Genomic DNA, 26266 nt, shown 5'->3' with positions numbered 1-26266 from the left:
CATTAATGGCTAACATAGCAAATAGACAGGCGTCGTTAGGGTCCATCATGGGGCCTTGGTAACATTGCAAAAGACCACAATCCTTTTGTCTTTATCTATTAGTGCATTATGAATTGAAATATTGTTCTGTTTTTTTTTTTTTCTTTTGTTGACAATATGTTTACCATTGACAGCAGCATCATCTAGTGTCAAAAAGAAGAAAAACAGTCAAGCCCATTCTTCATATTCTAAAGCAGTTCATAATTCACTTCATTTTTAGAATTTGCTTTGGGCCAATTAAAAATAAACAATGGGCCGCAGTTACTGGATGCCCCTAGTGTATGCAAACAAATACAAATGAAGAGCGTATTATCTGAGAAACATAAAGAAACTCTTTCTCCCAAAGTACATTCAGTTCTTTTTTTAAGGGAAGAACTGCACCGCAGAGAAATTATACCAATTTTTCATAACCACTGTCTGAAAGTAAGTAAATAAATAAAGGCACCTAATGTTTCTTTTTTTCCCTGAACTTTGTGTAACAAGCATTTTTCCATGACAACACCATCTAAGAGCATTTTTTTCTACACATCTTTTTCAACTTTTGTAAGGTTCAGAAAATGTGTACACACACACAGGGCTTCTGTTTACATAATCATAACTTTGTAGATAATGTTGCCATGTGAAAACTGTGTTTGCATGGACTCTTTAAGGTCCGCGGGGGGGCAAAAGAGAGAACAAACTGAGAAAAGGCACGATTTACTGTCACGATCCCAGGTTGAAGTGCACCCATCTCCTGACAGCCCTGACCTTTCACGCGAGCACAGACGGGACATTCTGCCACTATTTCCACTTTGGTATTTTTAACAACAAGGACTAAAGGTCATAAAGGTGACCCAGAAAGGCCCTGATAAAGACTTCAGGTCACTTCTTTGATGCAGCGAACGGTAATGAGAATGAATGCCTGTGGTGGAGAATTGTCAGCTGAAGTCCTCACGCTGGCCCTCCCACATCTGTGTGCTTTTAGAAAGGATTTTGGACTTTAATGGACTGCTGGAATCTGCTCAGGCTTCTCTGAAACAGCAGCTCATGCCAGACTGCTGCCGCTGAACTCCAGCCAAATTGACTTTGGACACATTTACTGCAGCTTGTCAATACAATTTGCAGACAGTGGGGCATAAATATCACAGACTGCCTTGAAAACAGCTACTGAAGAAAAGACCTCAAGGGTCATTTAAGGGGACAATAAACTGTTTCACATTCAACAATAAACAGAGCTGCTTATCAGTCTCATGAATAATAAATAAGACATAACTGATGGCACTGGTGGATTTTAATTTTATTTTAATTTTTTCAATCAAAAGAGTTTGAATCATAGATTGTTATATGTTCTTTAAGGCATTTAAGCATGTTCACATTGAGTGCTTTTAAACAAAGTACCATATGCTTGCTTCCACCTGAGTACAAAATGCAGGTGTGCAATTAATCATCAACGTCTCAGGCAACGATTAGCCTTAGTAATAATTTATCTTCAAATAAATGTCACAGCTTTGTGTAAATTAGAAGGGATAATACAACAAAGTGAATAAGCAAGCCTGCTAAAGCAGTGTTTGTCTCTTTGCCAGGGCTTCTTTCACATGAATCACTCAGCTTGTGCAGATGCTCACAGGCCAACCACAAGACTTCCCCCCTCTGTTTCACCTTCTTATGGCGTCTTTCAGCAGGTAATAAAAGTATTCAGCTAAAATCATATTCTATATAGGTGTGGATATTCTACATATTAGTACCTTTAAAAAAGCTGTTTGTTCCAGTATTTTAAACTCTTTGGGATCTTGAAATAACTGCTGTGCAACAATAAGAAATGGCTCTTTAGTTGCCTCATGTTTGAATACCAGCTTCTGACAGGTCCAGTCGTGGCATTTTCTGCCCGGCTAGGCACAGCTGGGTGGCTGCAGACTCACTCATCTCCTCTTTTAACTCAGGATTAATTCTGTTTATTTCTGTTAAGAGAATTAGCGGGGTATTTTTCGAGACATTTGTTTATCTATAAAGATTTGTCTCCCCGTGCTGGTGATTCGTAGGTTATGAGAATGAAGCACAAAGAATTTGACGGGTGTCCATGGGACAAACTCCTCCCAGTGCTGTTCATGTAATCTAATCTCCCTCTATCCTGTCTGAGAGTTAAAAATAACCATTATTGCAACTTTGTTACATGACTCATATAAAAGGCTCATCATTTTACTTTTACAGAAATGTGGTAGCAGCTGAATCAGTTTGAACCCTTCTTTTTTTTTTTCCTCACTGACTCTATAGATTGAATTATTTCCTGATAGAAGACATTTTTTGCTGCAGTTAAAAGTTTAAGAGCTTCTTTTTTTTATTCACCTTTTAACCTCTATTTTAGGGATGAAAAGGACAAAATATAACAAAAACTGGTGGATTTTTATGTATTTTTTTCTGCAGAATGTTTCTCAAATCAATGATGGAAACAACCCAAACTTTAAATAGCTGCCTCTTTTGCAATATTACCTGCAGCCAATATGCATTTACAAGCATGTTGCATAAGCCCAACTTTACCCATGATCAAGGCCGCACATGAGGGAGGAGAAAGGGGAGAGCTTCACTCTCATCAAAGAAACACAACATGGATTTTATTGATTTATGCTGTAGCACAGTATAACCATTTTTTTTTTCAAATTTAAACCCAATTTTTTAAAACAGAATTACCTTTTTATTAGTGATGTCAAAATGTGGATGGACACATTGAACTAGATGGTTAAGAAAATCATGTCAGACTTCATAGCTAACCCATGATGTTCACAAATGTCAGGATGCCAGAAAATAAAGTAGAAGAAACTCAAACAACTTCAATGTAAAAAAAATTGAATAGCTGCGAAAATAGACAAAAGTAGCAAAAATGGCTTTAGAGTGGCAAAAGGAAATGCAGAGCAGCAGTTTCAAGTGGCAAAAAGAAGTTGCAAATAGGGCTGGAAGCAGCATAAGTGGGTAAAAAGTGAGAAAAAAAGGCAAGAATGGGCCAAAACCAGCAAAAGGTTTAAAAATGGCAAAAATTGAAAAAAGGAGCAATAAGAGGTAAAATTAACAAAAACTGTTCAAAATGACAAAGTGGAACAAAATAAGCAGAATGCAGCAAAAAAGGCAAGAAGTGTCAGAAATGGCCATTAAATGGCAAAAACAGTGGGAAAAAAAGGAAATATGGATTAAATGCTAAATAAATTAGTAACCATTAAACCAAAAATGTCAAACAGTGGCAAAAAACAGCAAAAAGTGGGAGTAAAGTTGTGGAAATACAGCAGAAATTGATTAAAAAAAATGGCCAAGTAAAGGCAAAAATGGACAGAAAGCAGCAAAGAAAGCTTTAAAAGTAGCAAAAAAAGCAAAAAATGGGTAAAAATCAGCAAAAATTTGTCGAAGTGGCACAAACGAGAAGAATACAGCAAAAAAAAGGGTTAAAGTGGCCAAAATGGGCAAAAAAAGTAAGAAGTAGCCAAAATGCCATTAAGTGGCAAAAAAACAGTGGAGAAATGTGTTAAAAAAGTGACAATAAGTAGAAACAATGTTCTAAAAATGGCAAAAAAACATCGTAGAGAAGTGTGAACGACAGCAAAAATGGTTTAACAGTGGAAAAACTGAAAAACACAGCAAAAATGAGCTAAAAGTAGGTAGAAATAGAAGTGGAAAATGGGTTGGAAGTGGTGTAGCAGTGGCAAAATTGGGTGGAAAACATGGTGAAAAGGAGTTAAAAGTAGCTGATAGTTCTAACGTCAGACCTTTTAATACCTTCAAACACTTTTCAGCTCCAAAATAAGGAGACTGTTAACCAAAGACACCATGCGACTGATTCACCACACATGCACCAATATCATCATAAATCACAGGTATGCAGGGCCCTTTCTCTGTTTTTTTTCAGGAGCCAAGCTAATTCTGTGGGCAGCCATGCCCAGGATAAAAAGGTCAAGGGCAGTTAGTGAGGAACCAGAGCACTCTTATTTTCATACAGTATCCCTTCATTCAAGCCGTGACCTTCACACTGCCGAGGGAACAATAAATCAGAGGAAATTACTCAAGAGATTTCTTAATATTTCACATCCTTACGAAACACAGGAGAAAAAAAAAATACTTAATGTCAGGGCCAAGCCCACAGAAAATGTGGTTTAGAGGCTGAATATTGAAACTATTATCTATCACTACAAATAAGGTTGTTTTGTGGAAAAGTTTTAAAGAGTTACTTACCAGTGGAAAATGAAGAGTGCAATATGTCAGCCTTCAGTTCGTCACTTCTTCTCTGAGGGTAGTGATCCCTGAAACACAAAATAAATTCAATTATTCATGCTAGGTGGATCGCCAGAAGAAATTCCACAGCTCGATCTTTTTGCTGAGCACTTAAAGAAGTAAGATGGATCCTTGCTGTGAGCATGAATAAAACTTCATGACCCTGGGCTAAATATAAATTTTATTATGAATGATTTACAGTGGTGTAATATGATATAAAGTCTTACATCATTTTTTTGACTCTGATGAAAGCAAATTAACAAACATCTCAGCGAAGTATCATATCTGCCGTTATATGCATAAAGATGTTTTCGCTTAATCTCATGAAACAAGTGAGGAAGAACAAAAGTCAAAGCAGAATTTCAAATTGTTTTTCTTTTCAAGCTACTTCAAACAGAAAGTCACAGAAAGATCTGAGCTTTAAGAAGATTTACTAATCAAAGGATGCCTTTTACCAAAATACCTTCAAGAAAACAGACTTAATAATGCAGAGGCGGTTTAGGAAGTCAGATATCTGCTGCCTCTCTTCTCTGAGTACAAGAGGTGTCAGCTAGTTGGGATCATTAACTCCAAACAAGACCTGCACAACAAAGCCAACAAACCACAGCCCTGGCATAATAAGGCTGCTGCATCTGCTTTGTGCGCGTTTATGTTAAATGGGTCTAGCTATTCTTAGAACAGCTTGTGTGTAATGTTTAATCATTCACAAATGGCAGCACTTTTGAGAGTTCGGTATGACAAAGCAGCATTCTTCCACTGGCAGGAATTGTGTTGCGTGGAACTTTGCAGTGACAAATTTTGTGGTTTCTATGTAGCAGGTTATTTTACCTCGTTAGATGCAGTTCAGGTATGGGTCGCAGGTCCTTCGAGGAAAGGTTCTCCACCACGGGAGAGTCGAGATTTGCCGAGCCATTGCTCAACCTGTCACTACTTTCATATCCGGATTCTGTTCTTTGGATCTTCCAGTTGTCGTTCCGCACTTTCAGAGTTGCTGATCCCTTTGACCTGTCTTTGTCGCTGTAGCCGCCCCGTCCATCTGAATCCAATGAACTCCTGCTGCCACCAGTTTCATGCCTCTGCTCATCCTCATAGATGGTCATCAGGCTCTTGGGTTTGCGTTCCTCCCGGCCACCCCATGTATAATCTCTGTCCCGCTCTCGGTCACGGGATGGAGACTGACTGCTTGGTCTTCTCCGTGGGCTGTGCTGCCTCCGCTCCTGACTTAAAGAACTCCCGCCACTGCTGCTTAGAACACTGTCCACATTTAGTGCCTCCCGCATGGGTTTCCATGGGCGGCTGGGCCTACTGCGGCTGTTTCCTCCACTTCCGGGACGCTCTCTGGAGTCCTGGCTGCTGTCCGTGTCATATCCATTACTGAGCGGTTCTAACCTCCTGCTGTTGTGGCCGCTGCTGATACTGGGCAACACTTGGACCCTCGAGTGAGAGTGAGAGCGAGTGGGCTCATGTGAGGACCGTCCACCCAGGTGGGGTGTCCGCTCAGTCCGAGTGGGACCTTTTCCTTGGCTGCTGTACAGTCGGGTTTCCAGATGTTGCCGGAAGCCGTTCTCAGGAGGGGAGACGGAGCGCGAGTAGGTCCTGTCCTGACCGGGTTCTTTAAGTGAAGAATAATTTTCATGATTAGTTAAAGCATGAGAAAAGCAAAATATATTCTAAATAAATGTAGGAATAGGTTATGAAAACATATACCTCTTCAAAGTCATCAATTAAAAAAATGAAAGCATTATAGTTTTACATTATTATGACTGAGTGCAATGAAATCTCAAGTGCCTATAAAAAGTATTCATCCCCCTAGATGTTTTACCTTTTTTATCAATTTTATAAATATTGACAATAATTATTGACAAGACAATACAAAAATACCCCTCTTCAATGTCAAAGTGAAAACAGATTTCTCAAAAGTAATGTCAATTTAACTAAACTATGTAATGCAAAATGAGTTGACTGCATAAATCTTCACCCCCTGTAAAGTGACAGACCTAATTCAACAGAGGTCCAGCCAACTGGTGCTAGTAGTCTCACAATTTGTGAAACGGGGATCACCTGAGTGCAGTGAATGTGTCTCATGTAACTGTAGTGTTAAAGGACCAGTGTCTGGAACATCCAGTCCCTGGTTAATCAGTATTCCTGGCAGCCATGCAGACAAAAGAACACTCCAAGCATCTTAGAGAAAAGGTTCTTGAAAAGTAGGTCAGGGGATGAATCAAAAAAATATAAGGTACCTAACATTTAGTTAAATCCATCATGAAAAAACTGAGTGAATATGACATGTGTGAAAATCTTCCTACAATAGGCCATCCTGCAAAAATGAGACTAGTGAGAGAGGTCACCAAGCTATAACAACATTGAAAGAGTTGCAATCTTCAGCAGCTGAGATGTGAGAGACTCTCTTCATAAAACAACTGTTGCCCAGGTTCTTCACCAGTCAAAGCTTGGCTAGGGAGAGTGGCAAAGAGAAAGCCACTGTTGAAGAAAACTCAGATTAAATCTCCACAAGAATTTGCCTAAAAGAGACTCCATGGTCATGGGAAGAAAGTTCTTTGGCTTGGTGAGACCAAAACGGTGCTTCTAGGCCATCAGATGAGACGCTATGTCTGACAGACACCAAACACTGCACATCACCAAAAACTTACCATCTTCACTGCAATGGCAATATCATGCTGTGGGGATGCTTCTCAGGAGCCAGCCCTTGGAGGCTGATAAAGGTAGAGGGTAGAATGAATCTGGCGAAATGCAGGAAAATCCTGGAGGACAATCTTATTCATGAGCAGTTTTCATAAGAAGAATGGAGTGAAATTGCAGTGTCTAGATGTGCAAGCCTGATTGAGACATGTCCACACAGACTCAGAGCTGTGATTGCAGCCAAAGGTGCATCTACTAAATACTGACTTGAAGGGAGTGAATATTTATGCTGCCACTTATTTTACTCTACCTTTTTTAATTTAATTGAAATTACTTGTTGAAATCTTTTATCACTTGGACATTTAAGAGAATTTTCTTTATTTTTCTGGTCAAAAAACCTAAAGTATGCTGACCATGATTGGATGTTCTACCCTTCTATTGATTTTGTAAGTCAAAGAGGTGGATCATTTTATAGGCACTGTATGTTATTTGAGTTTACTTCAAGTACTAAAAAAGGAAAGATCCTTAAACTTAGAGTTTCAATTTTCTGCTTCTCTAAATTCAAAAACAGTGCTAAGAAGCTGCCAAGACAAAAACAAACAAACAAAAAAACTGACTCTCACAACCTCTCCAACACAGAAACAAAAAGCCATGATACAGCACAATGCAGGCTCTGTGGAAAGTTAGAGAAGGGCACGACAACAACAGGGTTACTGACATTTATGTCCGCACAAGACAGGAAGGTGTAAATTACAGCCGACAGGAGTCGATTCTCGTGGTGTGTAGCACTGAAGGTAGCCATCTCATGCAGATACTAGGGATAAAAAATAGCATTTCTGTGTCGGGTGTATTTTCACGTGTGCAGGCACAGTGACGAGTGAAATGTCTGCATGTGATAGTGAGTAACGGATGTGTGTCTGCTACCCCAAGGACACTGGCAAGCATAATAGACACTTTTGAAATATATAGGCAGACATCCTTCCTGGAAACTAGTTCATTCCTGTCAAAGAATACATGCACCAACACACTCCTCTTCAGAAACTGGACCAGCACTGGTGATTTTTTTTTATAGTTTTCTAAACCTATTTAAATGTGAGAAGAAATGTTTCCTGCATGATCCAATGCAATTTTGTGGGGCTGATAATGCTCAAAGAGCTGGCACAAAGTCGTCCTGTAATGACCGGGAGAATCTGATCTGTAGTAGCATCATGTTTGAGAGTACAAAAAGTGAATTTAATGCCACATATAACTGTCAGTCCTTGGAAATTACCCACCTGAGATTGAGTCCCTATTGCTTTGGATTTTGCTGACCGTGTGGCTAAGTTAAATCACTTCAAATATGGCTCTCTACGTTTCAGCTCATATATATGGTAGCGCTGTGTTTTAAAGAGTTTCAGCTGCAGGCTCAATGTTGTCAGCAGTAAACAAGGCTGTGGATCATTTTGGAAGAACGGTTACACATCCACATCAACGCAGCTATACATCATTTACAAATACCTCAGGGCTGGCCCACAAGTTGCTTAAGCATTTCTTGACTTTTTAGCCAAGTGCTAGCCTGTGCACGAGTGATGTTGCTGCTGCGGTAAATTCTTACTACTTACATTAACTGTAGTGTCACCTCCAGCCCCAACATTCATCACAACAATGACACAAACCCCCTTTAGCCTAAAGCAGTCAATCATAATGGGACGTGAGCCCGCTGCTAACTAAGGCCACTGCTGTAGACGTGGTAGATTTAGGAGCGTGCCAGAATTGTTGGACTGTAATCCCTTCAGTGAATCTTAATTGAAATGTGTTGTTCTAAAAAGAGAAGTCAAGGAGTGGATGGATCAACCCTCTGATCTCTGTTTTTGATGGATTAAGAAGAGAAGTTATGGGAAAAAATGTGGTTTTAAGTTTAATTAATCCACTAATTAAATGATTATTATATATGTCTGTTGGCTTTTCCTGCTTTGTTAAAGTTTAAGCTTTAATGCAGTGAGGGGAACCAATAGCTCTGAGTATGAGAGAGTGGGATGAAGGCTGACTCCGTCTACAGACGTCAGCACTTAATCCCCTCTCTGACACATTGCTCCTGGTTACGTAAGGACTGGAAGGCTAGCCTTTTGTACCTAAAAGCCAGCCTGTTCTCATGTTTATGTATGACACATATAGATCCACATGCTGTCCAAAGAACCCACCTCTGTAGCGTGACTCCGGCCTCCGTTGACCGCCCCTATCAAGGTCTCTTCTGGATGGATGCATCCCACGCACCTCTCCTGCTTTCTGGGCAACTTCTCGAGAAATCTCCCTGAGGCGACTTTTGGGATCGCTGGAGCTCATTTTCCCTGCAAAAAATAAAAATGTCAGGTGCTACATCAGGATTTTTCACCAAATTAGGAAGAGAATATTTTCTTAGAAAAACCTCAGCTGCATTGGGGGGATTTCCATCACTGAGGTCAACCTTAACACTATTTTTTTTCTAAGTGTATGTATAGATATCTATCATCACCACATCCTTTTCCTCTCACTATTTTCAACTCTAAGTCCCCAGCACCCCCAAGGCACCGAGCAGTTTCCGAGCAAGTATACTGAGTCAAACTAGACACACTTTGCGGTGCATTTTCTGTGACATGAGGGAAAAGGAAGCAGGGTGGAAACATGGCAGCATAGACTTTTTTTGCCCCATCTCTGACAGATATTCACTTTGAAACGCAATGATTAGTCATGGCACTGAAAAACACGACGGTACTGTGGGGTCTGTTAGCTGTCTGAGATTTCAGCGGGAGTCACTGTGAAGACAAGATGACATCTCAAAATATAACAGATGTTTCTTGAGACCTCATATTTTTGGCGGGTCCAAACAAAGTATGAGAGAGCGAATGATACAAAACAAACATCTCAAAGACCTTGTAGCAGTGCAATGACAAACATAGGTGCAGTTATATTAAATCAGCTGTAATTTCACTAGATTCATTTACTACAACACCATATTCTCCATCCCCAAATCCTTTTTCTAATTTTACATCCACTTTTTCTGCAAAATTTGCATTTTTTTGTTACTTGGTCCTCAGTAAGGGTCTATAATCCCCTCATAGCTTGATTAAGTTTAAAAGCCATTTCATTGTTTCATCCTGTGATATGCCAGGGCTGTCCATGTCACCAATCACTGCGGTTATTATTGTTCATAAATTTTAAAAAAGCATAAAACTTCCCATTGAGGCTCATCTAATTTATACTTTTTAATGCTTAAATGCTGTTCACCTCACTGTAGAAATTAGTAAAAAAGACTGAAACTATCTAAAAGCATCTATTTTTATGTTCTTTAAATGTTCTGTCCTACCTGTTCCCCGTCCTCCACTGGTCTGAGCACTGCCCCTGCTGAAGGTCGAAGGAGTCTTCTTCACTGTACCTTGGCCCAGGAAAGCATTAAGGTTCTCCCTGGTGAGGTCCAGCTTTTTAGGGGCTAAAACTGGTGATTCAAAGCCTGCAAAGCAAAACACAAAACAATAAAATCTTTAAAGCAAAAGCCATAAATACAGGGTTGCCTTTTTTCCTAGTAAAATGCCATAAACCTTGTTACATAAGTTTTGCAGAGAGCATTCAGTTGATATAAATGATCGCCAAATTGCACCTGAAACTAAGGAACACGATTTAGACGGCAAAATCTGCACAAAATTCTCTTTGATTCTGAAGGATGATCCAGTTTGGTCCGGCGCCCTGTCAGCTCTGATGGGCAGTGAGCGGATGCTGCAGCTTGGACCTGGGGCAGGGCCAGCACACAGAGTTGGAGGAGGATCTTTTAAGGGGATAAAAACCTCCCCAACCAAACAAATCCAGGGATATATAATCCAAACAGCAGAACTGCTCATAAACAAATTTTCATTACTGCCCTTCAAAGGCAACTTATGATCCGGGATTTAACACGCCCTGTAAAGACTTGTTTTTATGTTTGCTGATGTTTCTCTGAACCTGATGTGTCAAATGAAATTAAATATATTTAAAATTAAGAAATGTGCCATTTTATTACATTTGTTTTTAAGCATATAGGCAACTCTAGCTCAAGATTCAGGGTGAGTAGTTTAAAAGAAGATGAATGCGAAACACTTAAACACATCAAACATTTTGGCTTTCAAAGTTTTAAAACAAGAAACTGACAAACTAGCATAATACTTTTTACACATTGGTTCCCAGCCTTTTTTCCTTGGGGACCCTTCTACTTGTACCTCTACTTGTACTTGTACTTCGTCTAGCCTTTCTCATGGAAATAAAGGTTGTAGACAAACATTTGTGGTCACAGTTTTAGTCAATGAAATTAACACTGGTTGGGAACTAAGTCGAATGATACTTCTTACTGGGACTGAGCAATAAGGAGATTATCATGAGTTCAGCGCAGGAAACAGGGCTTTTCCATCCGCTGTGCTCAGTTTGGTTTCTTGTCAATTTCAATTTTATAACCTCATACTTTAAAAACTAAAATTTTTTGTTAATAACATTATATACAGCTTTTTAAACGTGAAATTTCACATTTTTCCTTTAAAATTCACAACTTTTTAAACTCTAATTCAGGGTTTGGTTTCTTGTAAATACACAATTTTATAATCTCAAAAATATCAGTTTTCTATTACCAAAATTAAGTGATAACCTTTTTTATTTTTCAAATATGACTGATAAAATATATATACATGATATATATACATGTAATTTTAACACATCAGAGCAGACAGGGCTCCACACACCCCAGAATGTTGGACACACCCCCTAGGGATTCTAACACTTTCTTTACTTTTTTATTTTATTTATTCATTCCAACTATATTTCTTCCAGTCATTTTTAAGGACTATAACAGCTAAAACAAATGGTTCTTATACTTTTAAGGAGGTTAGGAGAACAGTTAGATCTTTTAATATTTCACTTGGCATGTGATGATGGTTAAAAAAAAGTCAATAAAAACTATAACAGCCGAAAGACCACTTTACAAGATGGGACTTATGAAAGGGGTCTTTATCAACCTCATAAATCCAAACAAGCAAGTTTGTTGTTAATCGAAGGTCCGCATTTGCACTGACATGGCTACACTGTTCTTCTTTCACTATCATCAGTCATGTGTTGTCCCTATTTCTACAATTTATCTAACAAACAAATACAGAATGAAATCAGATAAAACCCTCTGCTTGTGCTGATCATACCTTGTGCATCTCCATTCACAGCCGTCTTGTACTGAGACTGGTTGCTGTTTTGTCTGGAAGCATCATCTGCAGTGATCGCGCTCCCCTCAGGGTTGGAGTAAAAGAGGAGGAGAGGCTGGAAGTGACCTTTGATACATTTGCTGACCACATCTTTCCACCTGGAGCCGATCTAGAAAAGAGACAGAAAAGGTGGTCAAAGCAGGCACTGCAGGAGACAGTCAATCAATTTAAAGATATCAAAAATGTTTGATTTTCTGGATATGTAAGCGAGAAAATGACATAGATATTTAGAGGGATGGATCAGGTTATCAGATATATTGTTTTCTAGCCAAGGAAACTCTTTGAATTAAGAAAGGGGAAAAGATAGAAGCATTTCAATTTATGATGCACTAAAAGTTCTGACTGACACTCATTTTTAGTTGCATCAGAAATAAAAACTTAACAGAAAAGACAATTCCACCGCTTTCTTAAAATCCACTTGCAGCTGTTACATAAAACCTCACCTTTATTATGTTCATGAATGAATATAACACACTGAAGCCAAATCACACAATCACATTAGCTGACTAAGCTGAGTAAGGTGCGTGTCTCGCCACTGAGGCACAACAAAGGCTGGCTGCAGGCTAACAGATGCTTGTGTGCTTCTTAATTAAGCAAATGTGGGTAGAAGAGGAGGAAGGAGAGGAGAAGGGACAAGGTAAAGAAGGAATGATGCAAAGAAAAAACAGGAGAAAAGAAGGAATAATGCAGAAAAGGAAGACAAGAACTACCCCAACATATGCTAAACATTTTCTACATATAATTCACTATTTAATAATCTTAAAACTTTGTATCACCTTCATCAAATGAAGGATCTTTCTTGCAGTGAAAAAGCAAAAATGAAGCTACACCACAGCAGTCATTTAGCAGCTGGGACCTAGGGAGTCACAGAAATGCTGGCAAGTTCAGACCCAGGTACAGGCTTGGCAGGCGTTGCTGAGCACTGTAGCTCCTCCATCTCAGTTGGGGGGGGGGCTGCACACACAGCATAAGCTGCTGATGGATTGACACAGAGCCAGCCAGCCGCTGCACCACAGTCCCCGAGAAAATTGCGAGCATGTGAGACAAAAGACATGCTCATATTTGCAGCACACCATGACAGTAAATCCAATATTCAGAAAAATAGAAAGGGATGAGGATTCACACATTGTGTACTGTACACACACAAACAACAAAATACAAAAGCTTGCAAAAACTCACGAGTAAAGGCTTTCTCACACATGGACAAGATTAAACACCTGCACAGAGCAACTCAGCATTCTCTGCAACCCTTCAACTTTCACTAACGCTTGGATCAGTGAGATAATCTCCACTGGTTAGGGATCAGGTGACTACTGCAATACTTTGTGGTAGCAGAGTTGGGGTACTGCAGCAGAAATGGGGGTGGGGGCTGGGAGGTTAGCAGACTCTTCAGTGCTATAAAGGCTCATCAGCTCAGAGGCTCATGAAGGGCAATCGATGTGGTCCTTACTGGGCGATAAAGACACTCAGTGGTGCAGACTGGAGACTAAGAATTGCCACTCTCTGCTGCTGTGTGATACTCCAAACTGCATATTTCCATGGTTCAAGATTGAATAAAAGTTAGCATCATTATTATTGTTTTCCTCAAAAAAAAAGGAACAATGCAACCATCTGACATCACTACCCAGAGTGCAATGCACAGCAATGGCAGCCTACACCCATCCACCCATTTTCATCCACTTATCCGAGGTTGGGTTGTGGTGGTAGCATGTGAAGTCAACCCAGACGTCCCTCTCCCCAGCAGCATTTATCAGTTCCTCCTGAGGGATTCCAAGGCCCTCCCAGGCCAGATGATATATATAATCCCTCCAGCAAGTCCTGGGTCTACCCCAGGGTTGCCTCCCAGTTGGATGTGCAAAAAGACCTCCACAGGTAGGCAATCAAGAGACATCCTGATCAGATACCTCTAAGGCTGAGCCCAGACATGCTGCTGAGGAGTCTCATTTCAACTGCTTAAACCCACGATCTCATTCTTTCAGTCATTACCCAGAGCTCATGACCACAGGTGAGGGTTGGAACGAAGATCAACCAGTAAATTGAGAGCTTTGCCTTCTGGCTCAGCTCCCTCTTCACCACAACGGTATGGTACAGCTAAACTGCTGATGCGTCACTAATCTGCCTATCAATCTCAGCCCATTCTACCCTCACTTGTGAACAAGACCCAAAGATGCTTAAACTCCTTCAATTGGGGAAAAAACTCCAATCCACCGTATGCCGGCAGAGAACCATGGCCTCGGAGTCTGAGGTGCTTATTCTCATGCCAGCCACAAATCGTCCTAATGAAGAAAGGATTTGTCACTGATAGTGAGCATATATATTTTTTTCTATTTATTGCTGAAGTCAGGCTGAAACCCTGTATCTCCATTTTTCAAGATATTTTTTTTTTTCATTTATAAGTGCTGTTGGTCACCCTTAACATCCATCAGTGGGTTTTAACCAAAAGTGTCAAAAGATGCTTTTTTTTCATTCCCTGAAAAGTGGTGATATTAGAGATACAAAGTTTGGTCCAGCACCAGTGTTATGTTAGTTCCACCTGGCCTAAAGACTTATTACAATATTAGAATGTGCAGATTTTGAGCTATAAGATGCTTTTCAAAGAGCTGAAGAATTATGGTTGACTATTTGGGAACCTATATCTCACATTGAGGCATTAACTGTAGTTTGATGTCTTCATTAACTTAAAAGGGGTGCTTTCTATTTATTTTTACCATTCATTGTTAATGCTTTAAGCTAAAAGGGGGGAGGGCCTCATATTGGTCTTTGCCCTGGGCCTCCAAATGTCTAAAACCAGCCCTGCCTCGCACCTGCAGCTCTCTCAGACACATCGTTCCGCCCTGTCTCATTTTGTAGCTCAAAATAAAATGTCCAGGTTTGCACTAGCTATAATGTTATCTCATCATGTGATCCATATATAATATTCTAGAGCCTACTGCTTAACTCTTTTCCCAGTTTTTCTACTTTTTTTTTTAATCAGGAATGCCTCAATGTGTTTTTTTTTTCCACAGTCGATACAAACCCCCAATAAGTAAGATATACTGAAACAGATACTGGAGTCCATCAGATTTTTTGTTTTGATATAGCAGCCGGTTTAGCAGTTGGTCACATATACAGGTGACAGCATAGCCTTGAAAATGGAGCACTAAAGCCATCCTTTATCAGTCAATAACATGCTTTTAACTTACTTTGTTCAACAGAGCAGAAAAAATTTCCAATGAAAGAAATAAGTTACAGCAAGGACAATTGAACAATACAGTGATGATACACTAATAATGTGGAGATTTGTCTGATTATGCAACTGATTCAATTATTTTATACTGTTAAGAATACACACTTCACTCTAAAGAACCATATTTATTTAACCTTCTTGTCAAGCAGCCAAGTTTCAAAGCATCATAACTTGCCCTTGCCTAAATTTCATGTGACTGACCAGACCTTAACTGCATCAAAAAGGTCTGTTAAATCACTGGATTAATATTCTTTAACTGCAGGAATGCAAAACAAAGTTTGGTGAACGTTAGCACAGCTGCTTCAAATGATGATGGAGCAATAGCAACAGCAGAGAAGGAACTGACAGAGTTTCTTTTCAAGCTTACAGTCGATGGTGTTGCATTTCAGTTTAATTTAATTCAAAATGCTGATGTGCTTAATACTTACTGACTGGCAATTCAATCAGTCTATATAATTACACCACAGGGCTACACAGTGCTGCTCTAGGTTGCAGGCACAAGAGTATTAACCACAGGGTAGTGGATCGGTGATTACACACATTAATTTTGATCATGTGTATTTAATAAAATCAGCTGCTAATGATTGGTTGCCAAACAGTACTAGTGACCCAGTATTTCTGTAAAAGGTCAAAAACACCAAAAATATCCACTTTTATTTACCTAAGCCATAAGATGTCTTCATTTTGTTTGTGTGAGTCTAGTGGTAAAAATATATCAAATTTACATGATATAGCTTAAAATAAGTAGTAATAAATACTCAGTTTTAAAAAAAGCAATAGAGTGTCTCCATAATAAAAAAAAAGCTGGGACCATACTGTTAACATTTGTTGTTAATTAACTAGATGATCACTAAAAAAGTAAATCAATCACGTCAGTGCTCTCTCTCACCTCTTTCACTGTAGCATCATCGAAGAAGATCCACTTGGAAGACTTGGTGTGGAAGGCGAAGGCACAGTAGTGGCGGCTGGAGTAGCAGATCATCCCCACGAGCAGCAGCTCTCCCTTTTTGGCATGTTCATCTGTCACCCTGTAGAAGAGCTGTGTCCACATACACACGCATGTAAATATATACAGCAATTACTCATCCACATCAACACAACAGTAAGTGGGCTGGCAGGTGAGTGATAACGATGGCTGCTGGAATCTGTTATTTCATCTGTTATAGATTCAAGTCTAAGGGAATTAACCGCTATTGATTTGATGATCAACGCTGATAAACGCTGGTCTGACACAAGGACTTCAGGGTAGCTGTTGATATCTTGACTAAAAATAGTGTGGTCTTCACAATCAAGTTTCAATTTTGTCTTATTTATTACAGTTCTAGAGGCAAACAAAAACAATTAATAAAAAGTTAATTATTTGCATAAGAACACATGAAAATGTGGAAAAAATGAGTTTTTCCACATCAGGAGATGTGAGGCTGCTGCTGGCACTAGCTTAGCTTGATTCAGGCAGTGCTGAGGATCATACTACATCAATCAAGGTGCTTTAAAGGTGCATTTTTAAGCTTTTCAAGCACCTTGCCACAGTGGTACATGCTATATCTTTACATTACATTAAAACTTAAAAATATTATTTCAGTTCACTATCATATAAAGATAAGCTTTACTGTCCCAGAGGAACAGAAACTGCCTTCTTTTCTTACATTATTTTGATGATTATTTCATTATTATTCTACGTGGAAGACCCCCTGAATTACATTATTCCTGTATCTAATAAGAGAACTGCTCAGTCAGAAGGGCATTTTTATCTTGAGTAGCATACAGTTAAGATTTCAAGCGCACTTCATCCAATATCCAGGCACTTTTCAAACCTTGAAAACACAACATTATAACTCAGCATTCAAAATATTGTTTTCTAATCTAGTATCAGATAAATACTCTGTTAGCTAAGGTTTTAGTCATTATCAGTGGTCGACAGAAAAAATCGTTTCAAAACAACTCGAAGTGAAACAGGATCAGCACTTAGTAGATGTGTTTACCAGATAGCTCCTTGTTTCTCTCTTTCATGTTTTCAACACATCCAGTTCTCTATGCCCCTCTCAAACAATGGCTTCAAAGCAAGTGACAGGGGAGGTGGTCTCCCTCAAACACCCAGCAAAGTCACATGAAACGCTCCCTAATGAATTGGGGTCTTTGTGGCACACTTGTAGGCGAGGGTCTGATGAATTCTTCTGATGGTATGCTTTGGAAACGCACAAGAGGGAGCTGTCAAATAAGCGGTTTGAAACGTCAATAGTAGTGTTATGTAATGTAATGGTTGCACTGCTCTCAACTACACAGATTGATTTTTTTAAACTCACTGAGTGGATGGGCTACTGAGGAATACTTTCTAAATCAGGCCAAGCTGCGCATATATATCTAATTTATAAACATCAGACAACTTATATTAGTGTGTGATTTAACAGACAAAAAAGCTGGAACACATACACATGTTTGTGCATATCAACAGTCAAAATTGTGTGAACATACACAGAGCAACAAAAAGAGTCTTGAGCATGTTTTTTGCTGACATCTTTTCAGCCCACATGTTCCCTCACACACAATCAGGAAAACACAGAATAAGAAGGGAGGGGCTTTCTGACAGGCTGACCAAGGCCAGCACGGGCTTTTAGCTCTGTGGCATGAGCCAACTGGGCATTGGGCGTTAACTGCTTATGCAACAGGCCTGACTTACAGGGAAATAAATCCCTGCTTTATTTCCTACATATGTTTGATCATACCAAAGTAAACAGGGGAAGACAAAACACAGCCGAGGGGTTTAGCAAATTCCAAAAATGCATGCTAATTTATTACTTCCTTAGAAAAGTTCAGGCTTTTAACCAACCTTAATCTTTAATCACGCCAGAATCTGTGACATTTCTTTTTCTGAAATAATCTCAGCCCATTTTGAAGTGGAATTGCTGCTCAGTGCACATCAAAAAGTGGTGATGTTAAGAAAGAAACTGCTGGTGAAAGCAGACTTACTGCAGAAAGACTGAGATGAGGCCCCAGTGATTTGATAACATCTTCTGTGAGGTCTGACTGGTCAGAGTCCCAGACGAAGCCGATGGTGACGATCTCTGGGGAGTTCATGAGGACTCGTCTGATCCTTATCCTCTGGCCGCAGTTGCTCTGAAACAGAACACAAAAAATGAGTCAAGTTTCACCCAAAAGCAACTTGCCCAATTACTGAGGACATCCCAAAACAGACCAGTCAGTAAACATTTATATCAAAAACTGAATGTTTGAGACCTGCTGCGTTCTTAAAGAAACTTTTTTTGAACATAGCTTTACTGCTGACGAGTTTCTTCTGCAGAAATCTGGAGCTTTTTCCATATTGCTTACAAAACACTTTGCATACAAACACTTACTGGACAGTTACGAAGGTCACCTATTGTACTTGCAGCTTGTAACAATTCCCCAAAAGACTCTGACTCCCTGCGCTGAAGCATCTGTTGACTGGCAAAAAGAAAAGAGAGAGAGAGGCTTTGTCAGCAGGACACAACAAGGATGTAAGAGGAAAAGAGACAGACAGAGATAAATAAAGATTAAGGTGGAAAAAGAGAGAGAGAGAGAAACTGTAGCGTGTGAAAAGTCAGCTAAAAAGAGTTATGCCCTTGTGACAAATGAGCAGAGAAAGAAAGGGAAAGCGGAAACACAGCAGAGCAGGACAGATGACAATGGAGGAAAGCAAAGAAAGTTTCGCACTGCCTGTGTCTTACCAGAGTGCGGTGGTGGAGACATAATGCACCAGCTCTGTAAACGGCAGTGGGTCAGAGGATGCCCCACAGCTACGGCACACAGACTGCAAAGCAAAGAGCCAGAGAGTAAAAATATAAATGTGTGATTCCAGCAAGCATACGCACTGTCAAAGAGTAATTATCATGTCTGCATGTCACTGTCTGGATGACTGAGATCAGATAGAGTCAGAGTAAAAAAAGAAATCATTAACACTCAGGGACCCCAAGTTGAAAAGTGTAACTTCTATTTTAAACTGACGGACTGAAAAAAGACACTCTATATTCCTACAACCCAGACACAGGCGTGTATCTGTATTCATCTCATTTACTGTCAGAGAATGTTAATAATGTAAAACATACCAAAATTTTAATCTCAAACAACACAGCTGTCTACCACTGACAGCCAAGCTCCCTCTCTTTCTGACTTATTTATCAAACAAGTATCTGACTCATATTTTTTATGTTTAGTGCTTTTAAATGTGAATACAGAAAATGATGGAAAATACATAGGATGTGGAGGGAATAATACTATGTGTCAAATATGAAATGTCTTCTAATAATCTATTACCTTTTCATGTAAAATTAACTCATACAATAAAAATTATGATGTTGTTTGCAATGTTCAGTGAGTAAATATGAGGAAGCTTCAGAACTGATGGGATAAAAATGTTATTTTTTTAATATAAAATAACAGTGAAAACAGATTTATACAAAGTAATGGCAACAAATAAAAATTAGTGACTGCAGCAATATCAACGTCCTACAAGCTAGTATTTAGTAGATGCACCTTTAGCTGCAATCACAGCACTGAGTCTGTGTGAATACATCTCAATTAGTTTGCACATCTGGACACTGCAATTTTACTCCATTCTTCTTTGCAAAACTGCTCAAGCTCTGTCAGGTTGCACAGGGATCGGGCATTATATAGACCTGATTTTCAAGTCCAGCCACAAATTCTCTACTGGACCGAGGTCTGGGCTTTGACTCGGCCACTCCACAACATTCACCGTGTTTTCTTTAAATAACTTCTGTGCAGCTTTCGCGGTATGCTTCTGGTCCTCGTTTTGCTAGAAATAAATCTTCTCCCAAGCCGTAGTTCTCTTGAAGACTGTCGTCCAAGATTTTCCTCTTTGCCGAGAAGAATCCTCACAGCATGATGCTGCCGCCATCATGCGTCAAAGTAGGGATGGTGTGTTTGTGGGAATGTACAGTGTTCGGTGTCAGCCAAACATAGCATCTTGACGACTAAAAAGCGCCATTTTGGTCTCATCAGACCAAAGAACTCTGCCACTTGACATGGAGATTCTCACATGCCTTCTGACAAACTCTAGCCCAGATTAGTAAGAGTTTTCTTCAACAGTGGCTTTCTCTTTACCACTCTTGCAGAAAGCTTTAACTTTCTCTGAGTTGTATGGAGTGTTCTTTTGTCTTCATGGTGTAATGGTAGCCAGGAATACTGATTAACCAGTTACTGGACCTACTACAATCAGTTAAGACACATCCAATGCACTCAGGTGATTCACTAATTGTGAGACTACTAGCACCAATTGGCTGAACCTCTTTTGAATTATATCACTTTTAAGGAGGTGAATATTTATTTAGGAACCAAATTTACCCTGCATATTTGTCTTTAACTGGCTTTATTTTTTTCTTTTCCTGTTTTCCCTTTTTTTTTTCAAAGAAGCCTAATTGTATTCACCATGATTGATTTATAAAATCAATAAAAGGGTAAAACATGCAAGGGATTGAATACTTTTATAGACACTGTATCTGATACCTGGTATATTTCGGTATCACCTCTGGTGTGCTAGATAAAACACAGAAATCAAGCCCTCTCATCATCAGTTTCATACTGCTGTATAACTTTGCAAACTCCCCTCTACTTTTCAGTAGCATTTTGTCTAACTGTTTGCAACAATCTCTGGAACAGCACTCATCTCCTTGCAGTGACAAAAAGTTGAGGAACGTGAACTGGTCCCTGCTAAACAAAGTGCCTGGTGACAAAACTGATGGGAGTAGAGCCAGTACCACATGAGAAAAAGCAGTGAAGAAGAAACTCACCAACACATTCTAAGAAGAGAAGAAAACAATTCTGCATCAGAAGGGTTAATTTCTGGGTTTAAGGGGGTCACTTTGTTTGTTAGCTTGTTTTAAATGTTAGTAACACAGGCATGTCTTAACCTCTTGCTAAATTTAAAACAAAGACAATACTACAAACTCTCTTACAAACCAAAATATGAACTGAATTGATGTAGAATTATTCTTCTCTCTTTTTCTTTCATCCTCTTCCTTGTGATTGCTTATACACTGTAAACTGAGTGAGGCAATCCTCATTCAGGCCTCAATAATATTTGCTGGATTGGGCGCTCTGAAGTCGGGGTGGAATGAAATCCACTCTGTGCCCCTGAGGGATTTAGTACAAAGGCGTATTATCTGTTTGATACCGAGATAGAACTGGTTTGGGATGGTGTCAATGATGGGCATCGCAGCCTCACGGAAGGGTGTTGGTGTGTGCGTGTGCAGGAATTTATGTGTACACCATCTGTGATGTATCTGCCGCTGTTGCTGCTGCTGCTGCACCGTGGAATCGCACCAGAAACACCCTCCTTATTCCACAGGGGCGACCCTGTATCAAAACATGACGGATTGGATTTCTACGGTGTCAGACAGTGATTCATGTACCTGTCTGTGTACGTGTGCTGCTTTATCCCAACACTGGCTCGTGTGTTTATCCTGCACACATACTGTAGAGGTTGTGCAAACATGCACCGTGTGAACTGATACATCTATTGTCAAAAAAGAGACATTTGCAAGGCTAATAAACATCTGATATCTTTTGGAGAGATAATGGTAAATTACAGTTCAGCCTGTAATCACTTTTTCAAATAATTACGATTAAGAAAAATCTGTCTATTCTTGTCCTGTCAAAAACAGAAGGAATAAAGATGGAGGACTGACAGGGAAGGGTCTTAATTTCCAATTTTTAGAATTTTCTGGAGGAGGAATCATCAGAAACATACATAACAAGAGAAGATGTTTGGTGACAGATATTCTGTATATCAGATGGTAGATGGATTTGCAAACACATTTGGAGTATCTGACTAAATTAACACAATTTTGGACTCGATAATGTTATAAAAAATATTCTAAGTCGAACATTTCAATCGGCTGTTTTTCTAACCTCAGACTCACCTGCTCATAAAGTGACATGGCGAACTTCTGATGCGTGATGCATGACTTCGAAGTGCAGGCATCCGTCTCCTCCGGCACAATGTGCAGGTGGATCCTCTCCAGAATGTTCTCCTGTGACACAACAGGATACTCTATTAGGAATTTGACAAAATATTTACATTTCTGTGAGGTGTAAAGTGTTTACAAGCACCAAAGGCTATTATTTTCTCCCCAGATTGGGCATTCATACCTCAAGCTCATTTTTAGAGGTATTGCAAACCTTACAGCAGAATGGACACATTTAAACAGCCAGCTATTAACCGTTTTAGCTCCCACCTGTTTCTATGCAGCACTTGTGAGTTTATTAATTATTAAGAGTGCAAGGTAGGCCTGCAGAGGTTACAGGCACAACTTCACAGCCTGTTAATCTGACACTGGCTAGGTCCTCACAGAAATCCGACACCCTCACAGCCACAAGGGAAAAGATCTATGTTGGATAAAGAATTAAGATCGTCTAGAAAAGATAGCAACTTTGCCAAATAAGCTTGTCTTAAAGTTAAGGAATCAGAGTTGGCTTATCATGTAAGATAAAGAAAATACGAAGCTCTAAAGTTATTTTCTTTCTCATACTGTTATGAAGAAAAACTGGAGGAAATGGTGAAGAAACTGGATTTTAAAAAAGAACAAAAATGCTGCAGGATCCTTTTTATATTTGATGATGCAGTTCTGAAAGGGAAAAGGAATAAAAATCCTTGAAAATTAAACTGCAGTTAAAGGAAAAATGGTTTGTTGTTCCCAAAAGAGAGGAAAAAAGCAGGAACTGGTGTGAAAAATAAGGAAGGACGCATGAAATTGACTTCCAAAAAGCACTTTGACAAAGCAACAAAACACAGTGGCACAAAACAGAGAGGTTTAAACACAACTGTGGCCCTTATATAACCTGTCATGATGATATTTAGCGGCAACGTGGCAGGGGTTGATGGGAGGGTAAGGGAGGGACAGAAGCTCTTTCAGTGACCTCGCCAAACAGTTTGTTTGCTGTGCAATACCCAAACCATGAGACAGCAGAGTAACGACACAAAAATACACACATCCCTCCTCTGTGCTAGCCTCCCTCCTCCCCTTAGGACGGCAGAGTTGCCACGGGAACTTACAAAGCACTCTGCGGCATCATCCATGAAGCCCAGCTGGAAGCGCTGCTCGTCCTTAAAGGTCTCTGCCAAGGCATGACGCAGGTTGTCGGAAGGCAGGGCTCGTTCCCGACTGTGCTGGAACTGGGAGAAAATTCCCTGAAGAGAAGAACAAGGGCTTGATTGCACTTGGACAATGAGACACTTAGTTTATTAAAAGCATACATGTCACTTTCATTCTCTACACACAGTCTGGATATGTGAACACAACAGTTGCCACATTCATAATGCCAAAGAGGAACTTCAACTTGGCAAAGCTTTGATAAAGAGCAATCAGATAGCCAAACTGCAGACTACTTCTTAAAGGGCAAGTATTTTTAAAAGAGGGCCTTCTGTCTGAACTTTCTGGAGCCTGTCAGAGCAACAATAAGCCCTTTTAGTGAATGTACAATTGCCAAAAAGATGAAGTTACAGCAATTAAAGCCTTTTTGCCAGCTGATGGTAAGTGACAGGAGTGATTTTAAATTCTAAGAATTACTCTAATATTTAACCTTTTTAAAAGGTTTAAATATTTTCAGATTTTACCTCTGAGTCAATTTTAATCTCATTTAAAATGTCAAAAATTTAGAAATTTCAGCACGAGCAGATTTTGCAACACAATCATCAGCTTCCGTTCAAAACAATGAACACATGATGATACAGCAACATTCCCATCCGTCTGAATCAGTCCCGCCCTCACATGCTCCGTATGACTTATGCTGAAATGCTGCATCCTTTTAAGTAGAAGCACACATCTGCCTTCAGTGCTGGTGCAACCAGTGCAACTATTAGCTTCCATTTGTCAGACTCAAAAACTAAAAAGAAAAGTTACTCAAAAATTTAAAGACTGTCTATTAGCACTGTAAGCCAACAGAAAGCTGTGAATTTACTATTTATGTTAACCACAACATCATGTGCTTTACATATTTATAAAAATATCCATATGTAAATTATGCTTGGTTAAAAATCAGAAAAACACTCAATGCTGTTGATACATTCATTGTAATTGTCATATTATGTTTATTTTTTTTACTTTACATTTATTTTGATTTGGGGTTTTGGGATATGTTTTATTTGTCGCTGTTGCTGCTTGTTCTATGCTCTCAGCTTTACATGCTTTAGTATTAACATCCATGTGAAAGAAAGAAGATCCACACACCAGGATGCTCCCTTTAAAGGATAACAAGTGACATATCAAAACAGCCTTTTCCCCATAGTATGATGGTTTGAAACACCACTTGTTGCTAAATAAATCCTTTAGCTTCTTAGAGTACGTGTCATTTTGCTTCTTTATGCTTGTTCATTTCCAATCCAGCACCTCTTAAAGGATGCAGGGTTTATTCTCAGGGTTCCAACAAACTTTAGAAAATCCAATTTAAGACTTTTAAGATGTTTTTAAGGCCTGAACTGACAAAAAAAATAATACGGATACATGATATTATCGGCCTGATATCAGTATTAGCAGATATCAAAATTTCTGCAGATATTTTAGCCATGAATATCAGCATATATCGACTGTAAAATTTGGCCATATATACTAATAAATTAGTGAAGTTTTAGACTGGACAAACAGACCTATGTAAGTTTAGATCTTTTTCTTTATTCATCCTCATTCTTTAAACTTCAAAGTGTGTTTTAAGAAAAAAAGTTTGTTTCTTTTTTCATCCTCAAACCTTAAATTGTGTTCAAAGGACTGAATTTTTAGTTATGTAAAACATATCTAAATATTGGTATTGATATCAGCTAAAATGAATCTGTAAATATTGGCATATCGGATATCTGCAAAAATCCAATATCGTGCTTCAATAAAAATCAAACTTTACATTTGGTTTGATATCCCTTACCTAACAGTATCAAATGAGATTTAAAAAAATTTAATGATAGGATATAATTAACCTTAGTGACATTAGCCCTGATCAATTAGGAACACGCATGATTTTCAATACATATTTCTCTCCTACAACAACTGCCTACATGTAAACATGCAAGTAGGCAAAGTCATTTCAAGAGTCATGATATCAACATATATGATAGAATAGTTGTATCAAAATGTTCCAGTGCAGACAAATTTTGGCCTCCATGATGATTCCTTTTTCTCCAAAGCGACCCCTACCATTGAATATCCTTGTTTTAATATTTACCTTCAGTGCACAGAAGATGCAGGATTCTCCCAGACAAAAGTGTCCAGGTAGCTGCCTCAAGCTGCGTCTGAAGATGTCCAGCTGCCATAATACCTGCATGAGAGAAAGACGATGATTATGATTATTCAACTCTTTAAAAACACATAACAGCTGGATTTAAAGAGTTATGTTAACATAAGAGGTGCATGTTTTCTCAGTGGGAGACATCTAAGGAGAAAAAAACCTCCAGCATCCTTGGTACTTTTGTTACATAAGGTATTAAGGCATTAGGACAGAGTCTCCAAGGTCATGAGGATGAGAAGCGGACTAAGGGAATAACTCCCCTTGCAGAAACAAAGCCGAAGGTAATGATCATGTTCAACCAGCTCATCGGTTGGCTCACCCTCTGAGTCACAGTCTCCGAGAGTGACCTCACTGTGTGGCTGACTGCAATAAGGGACCAACTCGTCAGCCAGTTTCCAAAGAGTCAAACCCAACCATCAAGAGGATTACAAAATTGTTGGGAAGGTCTGACAAATACAGGCACTGACTGATCTTTAAATCTCTACATGAATAAATGATTATATTCGAGAGAAGCCAGGGGTTAAGATTCTGGAAGAAAACAGCAACAAGTAAGTAAAGTTTTACATGCAGATGCAGAAAAAAGAAAGGTTATTTAAGGTCAGAGCACCAAAAAGTAGAACATCATTCAATATAAATA

General features: G+C 39.2%; 1 protein-coding gene across 1 annotated transcript in view; it reads right to left on the bottom strand.

The window, feature by feature from the left end:
• LOC121504468 (inactive ubiquitin carboxyl-terminal hydrolase 53-like) overlaps window positions 1-26266 on the bottom strand; it is a 52682-nt gene that overhangs the window by 8866 nt on the left and 17550 nt on the right. Inside the window, exons 3-14 of the mRNA XM_041779265.1 lie at window positions 25567-25659; window positions 23411-23545; window positions 22278-22388; window positions 19068-19150; window positions 18717-18804; window positions 18331-18477; window positions 16253-16402; window positions 12078-12246; window positions 10232-10375; window positions 9090-9236; window positions 5098-5881; window positions 4231-4298 (exon numbers count right to left, since the gene is read on the bottom strand). Coding sequence (XP_041635199.1) covers window positions 4231-4298; window positions 5098-5881; window positions 9090-9236; window positions 10232-10375; window positions 12078-12246; window positions 16253-16402; window positions 18331-18477; window positions 18717-18804; window positions 19068-19150; window positions 22278-22388; window positions 23411-23545; window positions 25567-25659 — 2119 coding nt within the window. The remainder of the gene's footprint in view (window positions 1-4230; window positions 4299-5097; window positions 5882-9089; window positions 9237-10231; window positions 10376-12077; window positions 12247-16252; window positions 16403-18330; window positions 18478-18716; window positions 18805-19067; window positions 19151-22277; window positions 22389-23410; window positions 23546-25566; window positions 25660-26266) is intronic.

Source organism: Cheilinus undulatus, linkage group 22 (assembly GCF_018320785.1).
Source record: "Cheilinus undulatus linkage group 22, ASM1832078v1, whole genome shotgun sequence".
Classification (NCBI taxonomy): Eukaryota; Metazoa; Chordata; class Actinopteri; order Labriformes; family Labridae; genus Cheilinus; species Cheilinus undulatus.
The sequence above is the reverse complement of the archived record's forward strand: the minus strand, read 5'-3'. Positions and strand labels throughout refer to the sequence as shown.